The 15,757-nt window shown below is 37.5% G+C and overlaps 1 protein-coding gene across 4 annotated transcripts in view; it reads left to right on the plus strand.

Annotated features, from left to right (window-relative positions):
• Positions 1 to 15,757, plus strand: part of LOC120531758 (protein TANC1-like) — a 539,293-nt gene that overhangs the window by 461,128 nt on the left and 62,408 nt on the right. For all 4 annotated transcript variants that reach the window (XM_039757454.1, XM_039757458.1, XM_039757456.1 and 1 more), the window contains exons 15-16: positions 7,647 to 7,755; positions 7,997 to 8,119. In XM_039757454.1, coding sequence (XP_039613388.1) covers positions 7,647 to 7,755; positions 7,997 to 8,119 — 232 coding nt within the window. The remainder of the gene's footprint in view (positions 1 to 7,646; positions 7,756 to 7,996; positions 8,120 to 15,757) is intronic.

Below are 15,757 nucleotides of genomic sequence, written 5' to 3' on the forward strand. Positions count from 1 at the left end.
AATCAGGGAGCTAGAGTCGAGAGTGGGAGCAGGACAAAGCTCCCATGAGGAGAGGAAAGGCGGCCCACGGACAGTAAGAGAAAGGCCTGTGGAGGGTGATTGGTGCTGGGGGCACAGTGTGCTGTGCAGAACTGGTTTAATAAACGTGTGGTTAATAAAGTGCTGGTGTTAGTCTGGTGGTGTTCGGACCCGGGTCTCACAGGATACATCCCTACAGTGCACAAGTACTAAGAGTTAATTGGTCAGACATGTGCACTGCATGCACTTACTGCATGTACTGTTTCCTATCTGTAAGAAGTCTAATCCATTGGCAAATTGAACTGGGTGAGTTTCATATCCCGGAGCTCTGGGATGATTGTATTGAAAGCAGAGCTAAAGTAAATAAGCACATATATGCCCCTGGTTTATCAAGGTATTGGTAAATAAAACTTATACTTAACTTCACTGCATCATCCACAGACCAGTTGACTCTGTATGCAAAATGAAATGGGTCTAGGACATATTTTGTAGCATTCTTGGGATAATTTAGAATAAGGCGTTCAAAGGTCTTTTTTACCACAGAGATTAAAGCTATTGGTCTGTGGTCACTGAGGCCTGTGACCTTTGATTAAATGCTTCTATAATGATGGTGGAGGTCTTGGAGTAGGCAGGATCAGTGCACAGATCCAGAGATTGGTTGAAAATGTCTGCAAATACTTTAGACAACTGGTCTGCACAGTGCCCGAGTGTAGAAAGTGGAAATAAAATCCAGGCTTGCAGCTTTTTTAATATTTTGCTTTCTGAATAAGCTGCTGACATACTTTGCAGTGTTGACAGGAGGGGTAAGCTCAGAAGAAGAGGAGTGCAGAGTAGTAACAGTGAGACCATCAGGTAAATGTATGCCCCAATTAATGCCTTTGAAAACCATATGAAAGGAAGTAAACACTGTGAACTGAAGAAGAGCAAGGAAGCCAGTATTTCTGTTAAGAACTGTTTTGTACTTTTTGTGGTGCTTTCATCATATTTGGCCAATGCACAAGAACCAGTGAAATAGCCGGCAATAGTGCTAGTGAGAGTTCTAGTTGCGTAAGTGATACAATAACATTTATTTAAGTAGTACATTTTCATACAAATAATGTAGCTCAAGTGGTTTATAAAATGTCAAAGAGAAAGTTACGAGAAAACAGAAACAATTAAGATTAAGCAATGCTATTAAAGAATAAGTAACATAAAAAGGTAAGGCCAAATGGCCAGGAGGAGAGGAAAAAAAAAACTCTGGTTAGGCTGGAGAAAAAACAAAATCTGCAGGGGTTCCAGGGCCAAAAGACCTCTCAGCTCTCACTGGGCATTCTACTTAACATAAATATTCTTAAAGCAACCTTCTTTGTTTCCAGACTTCATATGAGAGGATTTGATGAAGTTGGTCTTGTGGAAAGCTGGGACAGCTGCCTTCATTCCATCATCACAGTTGGCTGCTTGGTGTCTTGATCAGGTGGTGGAGGTGGTGGTGGCATAGATTGCAACTACAGAAGAAACAGAAAAGACAGCAGAGAATAGTACAGATTAGTAAATATGATAATTCTGTGCCTATATAGTCTACTTGGAGTACAATTAAAATGTAGCTATGAAAAAGCCAAACTATTCCAGATTTTAGGTGCCTAACAGCAGAAGGCTGCTTCGCCACGGCCATTTGAAACTCTAAAGTTACTACGTGAAATGTAGCGGACAGGCATTCCAAAATATAGAATGAAGCAAGATTATTTAAGGCTTTATAAACCATTAGTAGTATTTTAAAGTAATTTCTGAATGACTCAGGTAACCAATGTAACACTGCTAAAACTGATGAGATGTGCTGAAAGTTTAATGTTCAACTTAAGATTCTGGCTGCTGCATTTTGCATTAATTGCAACCGATAGCTGTCTTTCTTAGGTAGTCGTGTTAGGAGTGCATTACAGTAATCTAGTCAATCACCACAACTAACAAAGAATTTTCTACCTGTTAAGTAAGACTGAAGCCAATTTAAGATGCTGCCGGAGAAGCCCACCCATTGTCTGTGGTCTGTGCTGTCTGTGTTAACCTGCAAATCATTTACTACTTTAACCAGCGCAGTTTCTGTACTATGATTTGTTCTAAAACCTGACTGAAGCTTGTAGAGAATACAATGTTTATTTAGTAATCATTTAGTTGCTTAGAAACTGCCTTTTCTAGAATTTTACTTCAGAAAGGCAGGTTAGAAATTGGTCAGAAAGTTGTCAAGGACAGAGGAGTCAAGATTATTTTAATTAAGCAGGGGTTTAACAACAGCAGTTATAAGACAGTCACTGAAGACCCCTGTAGTTATTCATGGGTTCACTATATCAGGCACACTATCCATTAGCAGATCGGAGACTTCTTTAAAAAAGACTGCTGGTAATGGATCAAGAACGCTGGTTTCAGCTGAGAAATAATTCTACATAGTTTGGGTAGATTAATTTCAGTGAAGAAATTTAACTTGCTTAAAAGGGAGTGCTTGGGTTCAATATGATTAACCTTTGGGAATGTACTACATTATTTCTAATTTCATTTATTTTTATGTTTAAAAATACAGGAAAAGCCTCACAAGTTTCACTAGTAGTTTTTAGGAGGCATTCCTTTGAGTGAGCTGGGTTTAGAAGACGAACAATAGTTGAGAATAAAACTCTTGGATTACCAGCATTATTATTTATAATTTTAGAGACTATCTCTCGAGGCAGACTGCTTTTTTATATTCAGTTATTTTTACCTTCAGTATCAGTAGTTTTTCTCAATTTTTGCTCAGCTCTCTGGTATGTACTTTTTAAATCAGACACACTTTAGGCCTTCTAATGTATGATAGTGCTGGGGAATTTCTTCAACTGTCTTCCCAGGGACTACTATATCAGCTGCAGCTCTCATCTTAGCATAAAATAAATATTTCTATTATATTGCCATCATTGTCTTCATAAATGACTAAAAGTAAATGTCTGAAATCCTCTGGTTGCTAAATATAATAAACAATTATTATTCATAGTAGTCATTTGAAAACATGGGTGATGTTTTTCCTGATAGTGAGTCCATATTTTTAACTGCAACAATTGATCTAAAATAAGGTAAAATAATTTTTTTTTTATCATTCATTTGCCTAACAGGTATCAGGTCGCTAGTACCTCAATGCAATAAAGTTTCTGTATTATTACATGTGCTTTAAAGTGTTATATTTATAAACAGTGCTTAAACAAATTGTGCTGTTTCCATGATTTCTTTGTACCTTTTGCTTGCATACACCAAAGTCTTGGCACGGGCCTGCTCTGTGCACCCCACATATATAATGGCACGCTTATTATCCACAAAATGGTTTATCTGTTTTTATAAGGAAGCGGCCCTGCTCAGAATTGAATAGATAATATGTAACTGTGCTACTTCTGTGGGTAAACAGCATAAGCTTTAATGTCAGTTTTGGTAAGTGGTCAGCAACATTTCTGAGTTCATATGTGTTCTTATTAGTGTGGACACTGGCCTGGACACAGACAGGCAGACATGTTGTTCATCACCACACACTTTATTTACACTAATATTTACAGTTTTTTCGTGTACTCACAACCCCAGTGCCTCCAGCACCAATTCCCCCAAGTCCAGGCCTCACAGTCAATGTGCCTTTCTCTCCTGGCCGCCTCCAGTCCCCACTCCAGCTCCGCCCTCTTCCACCCAACTTCTGCCAATGACTGGAGGGAGGCGGCCCCTTATATGCACCTCCCGGACGAGCACCAGGTGTTCCCGGCAGTCCTCCCCTGGCCACGCCCCAGCTTGGCGGAAGTGCCGGCTGTCCTCCCGGCAGCCCTCCGGGTGTCACCCAAAGTCTTCCCCCCAGCACTTCCTGGTGTGGCGGAAGTGTTGGGCTCTCGGGATATCCAGGCACCGGGGCGCCGCCTGGCAGTGGCCACGGGTCCCTACAGGGCTGGGCTTCCAAGCCCTTAACCCGAGGCCCCCAACATAACCAGGGCGGACGCCCCCTCTTGGTCTGGAGGAGCCACAAGCCCTCCTCCGGTCCTGCTGGGCGTCGGCCGGGGACCACATTAGGTTCATGTAATTTTGCTGTGGATATTCAGAACCATAGTGCAAAGTAGTCCTGAATTCTTGCTCTGATTGGTACTGGAAAAGTCATAAAAAATCCAGGAATTTCAAAAGTATTGAAGTGCACAAACCCTGTATACTATAATGTACGATTTCAACACATTAACCTGTATGCCTAGCACTTTTGTAGATTGAACTAAGTTCTGGAAACAGAAGCCCAGGTAACTTATTTTTAAATTGAAATCTGTTGGATATATAGACATATACTGTAATTATTAACTGACCTCCCAAGACAGGTATGGGACATTTTCAAGACACAGCAGCACTTATAAAGATGTCATATGTAAAACAGCACACAAACACATGTAATTTTTGTCTTGCTCTGTAATTAATCAATGTTATGGATAGAGAAGTACTGTGATGTGATGAGATCTTGCTGCAGTAAAAAAATGCCCCAAAGTGTGAATAAATTCAGCATCTTCAGTCTTTGTTCGTAACTCATACTTGACACTGCTGTAGTCAGTCTTGTAGAAGTTTATAGGACTTTTTCTAATGCTGTGTTGCCTTTTTCATTTAGATATTAAAACAGTGCACAGCATTCCAGATGTGTCCTCACAAGTGCAACACCTTGCGTAAAGCTGAAGCCTACCCTCCTGCATTGTACTCTACATAACAAACTCCAGTGTCCATTTTACTGTTACACAACATTGAGTAACAGTGAATTTAATTTGTTTTTTCCTGATCAGTAGAAAAATTGAAAACATATCTCTGAAAAGTGGTCTTAATTATTTACTAATATTAAACACAAAATAACTGACCACATAAGTATGTACCCTTTCACGTCAGTATTTAGTAGATGCACCTTTGGTAGTTATGACAGTCTTGAGTCTGTGTGCACAGGACTCTATCAGCTTTGCACATCTGGACACTGACATTTTTGACATTCTTCTTTGTAAAAGTGCTCAAGATCTGTCAGGTTGCATGGAGATCATGAATGAACAACCTTTGTCAAGTTGTGCCACAAATTCTCCATTGGATTAAGATCTGGACTCTGATTCAACCACTTCAAGACATTAACATTGTTGTTTTAAAGCATGGTTTGGCCTGCTTGTGATGAAGTGAGGTACACTGCTGTTTGCGGTTTTTAATAAATTAACTCTGCATTCACATTTGGGGCGTGGTAGCATGACGAGTGGTTCCCAGGTGTGATACAGGAGTGGATGGCCCTGCTCTTAGTGCACAGTTGTAGGATCGTCCGCGACCCAAATTGATGCCGGGAACTGCTGATTGCCCATCTGTGCCATGTTCCAATTTTAAAAGGGAAGCGCAAATGTAAGAGAGGAAAATCATGAATTGAGGAAAAGAAAGATGGAGGTTAAAAGGGAGTAAGAAGGAATGGGCTGGAGGTGGTAAGAGCCAGTGCAAGCGAGCAGAAAGGAGAAAGCTTGAGGGAGAAAAAGCAGGCAGCTGAGAAGGACAGCACCTTGAGCAGTGCGAGAAACTGACACCGAGAGGGCTGAAGGAGTGATCGCTCTGGCTAAGGAACTCGAGGAGCCAGAGCGATGTGCACTAAAAGGAGCGACTCGCATGGAAGTCCGGAAAGATGGCGGGGGTTGAGGAGGCTTGGGAGGAGGAGCTCCAGCGTGAGCGCCATGGCCACTGGGGTCCCAAGCCTAGAGGGAGCCAGGCTGTAGCATTGGGACAGCAGGGACCCGGACCTGCGGAAGGTCAGATGTGTGTGTCAGTAGGGCGACTCCTTTGCTGCAAGGTCCGTATGGGATAAGCAGAGGAGCCACCAGTGAGGAAGAAGGCACCAGGTTTTTAGTAAAGACAGTTTCCTGCCAGTTGATTTTAACCATTTTTTTATAGAGATTTATTGAGATTATTTTAACAGCCACTTCACCTTTGTTTTTATAGGATTATTTATTGAACTATTTTCTGAGCACTGCACTTTTTGAACACCTGTTTTGGAGTGTTTTTAATGAAAGCACTGATCACTTTTACACCATCCCCTTGCTTCATGTGTGTTTAGTTCTCATCTGCCATGCTTATCTGGTTACATTATCGATGGTGTCGGGTCCAAAAGTCTTCCAAAAATGAAGAGGGAGCAAGGAGCCAGCCTGCATCGTCACACTGCCGTCTTGCTGGGAAACAGAGGTTTTTACGAGGCATAGGTTTCTTGCAAAATCATTTTGCATTCATTTTCCCATCTAACCTCACAAGGTTTCCAGTATCTACTTCAGAGAAGTATCCCCACAGCATGATGCTGCCGCCACCACCACCACCATGCTTCATAGTGGGGATGGTATGGTTTTGATAACGTGCAGTTTTCAAACATGACGTTTAGTCTGATTGCCAAAATAGTTTAATTTTGGTCTCCTCGGACCAAACATCCTCCTTACAGCTGACTTCAGAGTCTTCCATGTGTTTTCTGGCAAACTGTAGCCAAGATGTAATATGCATTTTGTTCTCTTTATCAATGTCAAATAAAGCTGTGACTGGTGAAGTACCCTGTGCTTGGATCTTTTTTTGTCTCCATCCATAGGAGACTACTGTGTTGTAATCACTTTTTTAACAGAGTTGCTTGGGGTGTTCTTTTGTTTTTTCGGTGAAGGTTAGGCACTATACTCACAGCAAGTTGGACCTTACAGACAAGTTGCATTTATGCTACAATCAATAGTACTAGGGTGTTGTACTGTGTTAGCCATTACATCTTGCCTGAAGAAGGGGCCTGAGTTGCCTCGAAAGCTTGCATATTGTAATCTTTTAAGTTAGCCAATAAAAGGTGTCATTTTGCTTTGCCACAATCAATATAAACCACAGACAAATGTACTCCATTGAATTAATTCTGTGACGTCTGAAGCCAACTAGCTGCACCGATGATTTAAGGGGGTAAATATTTATGTGATCATGTATTTTATGTTTGTTATCTTTTTAGACCACTGTGCAGAGATCCATTTTCACTTTGACATTAAAGAGTCTCTTTCTGTTGATCAGTGCTAAAAAGGCCAAATCTTATTCTCTGTGTTTCAATAACAAAATGTAAAAACATACAAAAGGTGAATACTCTTTGTAGGCACTTTATATATTTACTATATAATACAATTCTAAGATCTGTGTGTCCAGTCCTTTATAGCAGTCTCATTGTTCAGTTTGGGTTTGGTGAAGCAAAGAAAGAGAAAGTTTGAGTGTAAGACGCTCAAGAGTATTAGGGATGCATGCTGAGAGAGTCAGAACCCAGAATGGAGGCAGGAAAGACGCTTTGAAAATAATGACAGTCTCAAAAAGCAGGCATTATGAGAACACACTCGAGAAAGACAGCACCGGTAAAGAGATGTTTACATAAACGCCAATATATTTTTTAATTATTCTATTACCTGTCAGGTAGCAGTGCTAATATTATGTAAATAACGATCCTACTAGCCTTTGGTATCATTTTTTTGTAAATCATCTATTTGATTTTTTGTAAGGTGTTTTTCACCTTGTGGTTATAGTTCTGATAATTCTTTTTTTTCCTCTATGTTATAGTAAGCTGCCTAAATAAATAATACATTTCTTATACTTGCATTTCTTAAAATATTGGCAATTTCCTTTTACAGAAGTGGTCACGCTCTTATGGCATTCATGCTTTCTCGACAAGAAGGAAAACTGAACCGTCAGCAGACAATGGAACTTGGCCACCATATTTTAAAAGCACACATTTTTAAGGTAAAATATGCATCTTTTAAAATAAAAAGCAGCAATCAGCTTTGCATAAAATTATTATGGTGTTGGTCTGCTGTTATGCAATGTATACTAGTTTATATTAGTGCATTAGGATTTTAAGTGGCTTTAGACTAAGATAGTATTGGTGTGATGTTATGTAATTATGTAGTTTATTAGCATATATTAGTGCATTAGGAATTAAGTGGTTTTCGATTAAGATAGTATAATATTTGTATTTTCTTAGGGCCAAAGCAAGAAGACGGGAGTCTCTTCAAGTATTCTGCAAGCCCTGTGGATTAGTTACAGTACAGATGGTTTGTCGGCAGCCCTTGCTTCATTAAGGAATCTCTATACTCCTAATGTGAAGGTGGGTTTCTTTGGGGAAAAAAATCTTTCTTTAAAATCAGATGCTTCATTTTCAACTTGGGTGACCTTGTCACAGTTATGAAAACGGCATGTAAAGAATTATTATGAAAAAGAGCTCTTTGTGCCACGTTTTGCTCTTGGGAGCTCATTTAAAGTGGTAGTGAAAGATTCAAATGTATGCAGACACAAGCCCCTTTGTTTTAAAATGTGCTGCTCATTACCTTTTTTGTGTAACCACAATTTTGTGGAGCTGTAGCATAAGAAATAAAAGGCACAGGTTTGTGCTAGCTTTTTGTATTTTGCATTGGTTAGATTAAGTAGCTAAAAGAGTAAAGTGAACTTGATTTTGAGCTTGTCCTCCTGTTACGTTTCTCACAATTGCTTTGTCAGAGTCAGTTTAGGGAATTTTCTGGTGTAATGACTTTTTATTTCTGTATCAGCAAGTGAAAACAGAGTTTGCTCAGTGCCTTTTGCTTTTACTGAATATTTATTGTGTTTTACTCAATATTTAGCTATTATTGAGCTAAATATTGTTACAAAACACAAGGAAATAGCAGTTTTACTGATTAGGACTTGCACACTTATGATAAGTTAAATACTCGGATTACCAGACAGCTGACCAGTATTTTACACACAAGCAAAGCAAAAAGATTACTTCACCTGACAATAATTGGTTAGTTTCATCAGTCAGCTTATTGATTAAAAATATAATTGACATTGCATTTGCGATGAAGCACATTTTTAAGCTACCAGTTATCTGGTGCCCCATGACCCTGGGCTGAAAAATCACCTTTGAAAATAGATAGATGGCAGAATGAATGGATGGAAAGTTTGTAGCTTACGAGATTACCTTTTTACCAACTGTTCATTCTTTCTCTTACCCGGCCTAATCCAGTTTTAGAATTGCAGAAGCCAATTCCTGTACTGCCAGTACCAGGTGTAAATTGGAAATCTGCATTAAATAGAGTGCAAGCAATCGCAGGATACACTTGCATCAGAGCAATTTAGACTGAACAATTACCATAGCATGTATGTCTTTGAGACACATATTCATTGAGCAATAAAGTAGTACCAATAAACACTGCAGCATTATGCTGGCCTTTTACATTTATCTGTCTCCATTCCTTCCTTCCTTTTTCCCTCCTTCACATGTCAATAAGATTACCCAGTAAACACAAGAGAATATCATCTGCAACTAGGTCATCTCAAGATCCTAGTCACAGATAATTATTTTATTATAGTACTAGCTGTGCTACCAGACTAAGACTGGCTGAAATCTATGTGCATATGTCTCTGTTACATGCCATTTGCTATGGGATTCGTAAAAACAGTGCTATTGTTTATGATATGCCATCTGTTGGAATGACAAATGCAATGTATTTTATTACTACAAATATTTGAGATGTGCCATCTTTTGGAGACATAGCAACTGGACAGATGCACAGACAGACAAACATACACGTATCCTTTTATTAGTGTGTAGGATTTGTACAGTATATACAAGCTGAAATACAAGCTGGCATTCTAAAGATTGGCTAGTTTCCTTATTTAACATCTAGAGGACAAGGGAACTAAAGGTCAATTTAGTTTTCTTCTGTGTGTTTCAATAAATTATAAACTAAGAAGTAAGAGTGAAATGTCAAGAAAAGAAAAGTAGCAGGCTTCTCTAGTGGCATGGAAAATCCAAAATATTATCAATGCCTGATGTGACAGAAAGAAGTCTAAAAAAGCCACTTAAATGACATGTTTAATTAATAAAAGCATTGGCTTATCATTTAAAAAATGGCTGCAATGAAAGCCAGAAACTGCTGCCTTCCATCTAGGAACTGAGTATTTGGACCTCCAGAGTTCAGAGTATCAGAAAAGTATTTTTTGGTATATATTTTTTTATCCATCATGGTGCACTTTTCTTATTTTTAGTCTTCTCATGGTTTTGCTTTAGACTTTCAAAAAAAGTATAGTGCAGTACATTATCTTTTACCTGCATTATGATATCCAGCATTTCATTTTTGCATCTTGCCTCCATTGTTCCCCATAAGGGCCTGAACTCTCCAGTAATATGTGTTCCATGCAGTTTTCTTCATCAGATATAGGTATTCTTACTGACTAATGAGCTGTGGATTTTTGCACAGTTAAAAATTACTCTTTAATTTCGCCCTTAGTAGTTAGCATGCCTTTGAGTCGGAACTGGCCAATGCATATTAAATGAGAACATTGAAATAAATTATTATAAGAGCAACTGTTCATTTGATTAATGTGTCCTGATAGTGAATGAAGATCTCAGCAGCAGGTTGATTCATAGTCTTAATGAAATTTTTACTATAGCTGAGTCTTCTTTGTCCTTAGATATCTCTTTTTATGAAATGTTGCTAGTTCTATGTATTCTTTAATCACAGTGAGAATCTGTCACTCAAGAGTCATCTCTCTGATAGCATAACTCTAATATTCGAGAATATGTCAATATGATTAACATGGCCCTGAAGATCTAAAAATGCTGAAGAGTGCATGTGTTCTTGATTTGATTTATTGATGAAATCCAAATAGGCCTTGGATGTTTAGAATGGTGATATGGCAATAAAAAAATAAAAATGTTGTAAGTACTCACTTTTTAGTTATTTTTTATAGAATGCTAAAAAGCATTATTTCATTTTTTATCTGGAAATGAGTAAGCTGTCCAGCTCTTGCTTGTTAAGAAACCTCTGATGATGGTTTTTTTTTTTTTGCCTTTAAGCTGAAGCTTCATAATCATCACAGAGCAGAAAATGTCACTTAACTGCTCCTCATTAAGCCATTCATTTATTGCTTGGGTCTGTATCTGCTCTTTGTTAATTATTAGTCCTATTAGCATATTTAGTACAATAAAATTAAGCACATAAACACTGTAGAAACTACTTAAAAAGAAGATAATGACAAAAATGTTTGTGCATTGAAAAGTATTTAAAAATAAACCTTGTGAAATTTTCTACAAAACTAAATCACACATAGCAACCTACATTTTCTTGAGACTTCTTATGTTACTTATTAGGTTGGCAATAAGTGGAAGAGATACAAACAAGTTTAAAGAATGATACAGGAGAGAGTAGTCATACACAGTTTGAAGTCATACACTGTAAAATAATATGTCAAAAAGCAAAATCAAAAAATAAGTGGAAACTAGACTAAAGCAAACTTCAAAAACCCTAAAAGTATTCAATACTGGTCATGTGGCATACATAATATGTGCCTAGTACCCACTAAACATTGTAGCTGAAGCTTCTAAAGAACCCACAAAACATACCTGGGTCACCTCTAGCCTGCCTAGAATAGGCCTCACTCTGGACAGCCCAACTCCAAACTTAGTAGACAGCCCTCAGCCAGTCACGTGCCCAAAAAGGGGATCTGGTTTCGAAAGGTCAATATGTTATAGAAGTTCCAAAAAAATACCAAACATGTACAAAAATATTATACATTCAGACAAGTACAGCAGCATGATTTTTACATTTATAAGACATTTAGAAATATTTATATTTTTGCTATAGATTTAAATGCTTAACTATCTTTTTTTGACTTCATTATATTTTGCCGTTTCTCTGTGCAGTTTCCCCCCTTCATTCTATCTTATTAATGACAATTAAAAACAAGCAGAGCAGACACCCAGGCTGAATAATCAAAGTCTGCAACTACTTCAGCGTCAGACCCACTAATTAGTAAATAATGGATTCAATTAAACAATTAGAACACCTTGAAAAGTAGAATGAAAATCAAGAGGAACATATTGTTAAAAAAGAAAAAAAAATACATTATTTCCATATAACTGCTTGGTACATTTTCATTTTTTCCATCCATATTTTTTTTATTTTTTTTTTGAGGTGGGCTGGCACCCTGCCCGGGGTTTGTTTCGTTCCTTGCACCCTGTGTGGGCTGGGATTGGCTCCAGCAGAACCCCGTGACCCTGTAGTTAAGATATAGCGGGTTGGATAATGGATGGATGGATATTTTTCTAATTTCTATATTGTTCTCAAAATACAGAACTTGGGAAATAACAGTTCACTTAATTAGCCCATGAGTCCCATTAAAAACAGAAGCTGGTTGGAACAAAAACCTTCAGCCACAGTGGGTCCCCAGGACTGAGTTTGAAAAGCACTGCCTTAAAATAATGAGATCACTAGTTATTGAAAGTAGGAAGCTATTTAAAAGCAGGGATGCATCACTGAGCTTGAAAATCCTGTAATGAAAACCTGCACCCATTTGGTCACCCCTTGGACTGAGTTTTGAAACTGCTGGTCTGTAGAAGCTGACAGGATATCAATATTCACTATGACCAGCTAAAATATTAGCATATTATATCTTGGCACAGCACCTCTCTGGAACTGATGAGTGAGATTGTTTTATTTTTGACAATCATATTTTTTACAATCCTCTATATTTGTTGGTAATTTGCTCATCAGTTCTGAATTAACTTCAAAATAGCCTTAACAAACTATAGCTGAGATTATTAGTAAAGAGCAAGTGTATAAATAAAATCTAAAGGCTCTGCTTTGCATTGCTTTAATTTACATTGCTGAAGCTGGTCCTTTCTTTCAATGCAATGAAGCTGACAGTGCCACATTTGTAAGAGGTCTCTTTTTATTCATATGTTTCTGATACTTTTATTGTTCCTATAGTTTTTGCAATAAAGGCCTGTTGTGTGCTTCATATTTATTTTAAATATTTATTTTAATTGCCTCTTTGAAGTTAATATACAATACATTTAAAAATATAATTCATATAAAAATGGGGTTATAAAATCTTGAATTAATTAGATGTGTACATTTATGCTATATCTTCTAATTTAGATCTTCAGAAATTCAGCAAAACTTCATTAAGGCTGACAGAACTTGAAGCACTATTTATTAAAGATGGAAATCGAATCATTATAAACTCATAAACTATACCAGTCTTTACATTAGTCCAGAAGCATTTAGTATTTTCATTATTCATGCTGTACAAATAACTGTAGTGTGACTAATGTCAGCTAGAGAAACATGACACATTATAAGCCCATTCAGCAGTTATGAAATGCGATTTGGGCTAAAATTATTATGAAGAATTTTCAGTGCTGTTCAAGTAGCAGAAGTATCATTCTGCTACAAAGCAGCATGTAATTGTGTTGTGCACCAAAGACACTATATAAAGATTGTTGATCTCAGCAGAGGTATACCTCTGAAACAGAACCTCTGACACTGCTTCTATTGAAGCTTTATTAGTTCTTTATACAGTAGAGTTACCCTTAGTAGTATTTTGTATAATAACATCAAAACTTGTTAGCAAAGTATTATAAATTATAAGGTTTCACTTAAAAACCCTTGGCAGAGTAAACCTTGAGAATATGTTTTGCAACTTTATTTGATTCAAAATTAATTTACTTTGATTATACAGGAAATACTGTGGGCTCTCTCAGGGACAGCCAGACGATTACTTTGGGAAGGAGCTACTGATTTTCCAAAGAGATTTTCTTAAAGCAAAGATTTAAAATTATTTGGCAGTTCTTTTAGTGTTTGAGCACAGATATATTTTTATTGGTTATAGTATAAAGAATAATATGAGTGAAAAATAAATTTGCTTATTAATGTCTATTTTTATACCTAAAATGTTTCCATCTTAAGTTTTGTTCCCTTGGTGATCTCTTTTTTCTGTTTTGTTCATTGTTTTTGATGTCTGTCAAACGATAAAAATATGGTTTTGCCGCTTTGGAGACTCTTGTTCATTATGGTTTGATCATCAACCGATGAATGTTGTTGCAGGGAATATTTTTATATGCAAGTTTGACTATCCTAGCAAGATAGGGCTGCAGACTCAAGTAAGGGCCTAAATGTAGTACCAGACACTGTAGTTACCATCAGTTGAATTCCCATCCCAGCCTCATTTTCACTCTCTGAGAACTGGCATAAACATTAACCCTGTGCAGCTGTGGTAAGACAATATTTTAATCTGTGTTTCTTGCAAAAAGAAAAGAAAGTTGCTGGCTTTGTCACATGTCATAATGAAATTAATGAGGGGTGTGGTATCCTGCAATACGAAGATATATTCGTTTTTTTAGACATATTGCATATTAATGCACTTGTCTTAATTGAAATATATGTAGATGTTACTTTTTGCTGTTGACCAGAAACGAAAATTCCATTTTATGGATAAAAGGCAAGTCTAACCTGATCTTTCAACCCTTTAATATTCAAGTTTTTTCGGGTATCCTAAAGTTCCCAGACTGAAAAGCGTTATACTGATACAAGAATTTAAGCCAAATCATCAGCAATGCTGTCAGTTGATAAAATCAGTTCCACTGTCTGTCACCAAGAATGCAGTAAAAACAAACATACATCATCTTTCTTGATGCATTCCTTACCCCTGTTTCCATACCATTTGTTCATTTATTAGGTAAATAGGAAAGACAATATATAATCAACAGCTAGACACATAAGAAATGCCTTTTAGATAGATAGATAACAGTTTTGTTACCAGTGTTGTTGTACCAATATCTTTCCTACAGTAAATACTTTTAAAAATGTATCAAGGTTTCAATTTAGCTCTATTACTTGATAGTTTGTGCCTGATTAACACATCCCTTCATGTGAAAAAGTTATTCCAGGAATCTGGCTTAAATATGATTACTCTTACATTCTTGGGTTGCCATTCCTTATGTGCAATGGGCATGCAAGTGACCTAACTAGGCAGGTTTAGAACTATCAAATGTAATCATTTGAATAAAGTATATTTACAGTTTTACATTCTGAAACAATGCTATCATAATCAATGAATGTTGTTATTTTAATATTTTAGCATCTTGTTCACCCTTGTAGAATCTAGGATCCTGTAGTAATGAAGTAGCCTTGTCTTCCCACTAGGGTTGAAGATGATAGAAAAAAATTGAGACAGAAACTTTCTAAAGTGTGGGAGCACTTCACCGAAAAAGAAAAAAAAGTTGAATGTAGATTATGCTTTCTTTTCAGCACTACCGCGATGCATGAGCATCTGAAACGCAAGCATCCTGGAGCTGTAATGCTGCCATTTCTTGAGAATTTATGCTGCCGCTGTTAGTTAGTTAGTTAGGGTCAGATCAGGAGGGGAGGTTGAGCATGAAAGAGACTGAGAAAATAAAAGTGAAAAAAGCTAAGTTTTACAAGTAACAAATTTACACCCGATCTGTTCGTTTTCAAATAATATTGCATTAGTGTGATGATGTTTCTGATTGGTACTATTCAGGTCATACAATGATTTCTTCAAAATGTCACATATATTTGTCTCTTTCTTTTTTTTACCCGGTGCTGTGCGCTGACACCAGAAGGGGTGAGCTTATTCAGTGCTAGCAGGAGCACACAGATGGCCGGTTGCTTGTGCTATAACAAGCTTGACCTGGCAGCGATCAAAGCACATGTAAGGCATGTACGGGGTCCACTGAGAAAAGAAGAGCATTCATGGCTCACCTTGCAGAGGAACGTTCTTTTCTCTGCATGTCCAGGAGCCCTGTGCAGACTGGGCAAGATTGGGGAGAAAAAAAACGTGGTCACTGATTACAACCGCAAGAAGGTACGCGAATGAATATGAATAATGCAGCATCCATGCCACAATGTTTTCCGAAATGTACTATAAGGTCATAAAATGAATAACTCCAAATATCATATAT

Source organism: Polypterus senegalus, chromosome 6 (assembly GCF_016835505.1).
Source record: "Polypterus senegalus isolate Bchr_013 chromosome 6, ASM1683550v1, whole genome shotgun sequence".
NCBI lineage: Eukaryota > Metazoa > Chordata > Cladistia > Polypteriformes > Polypteridae > Polypterus > Polypterus senegalus.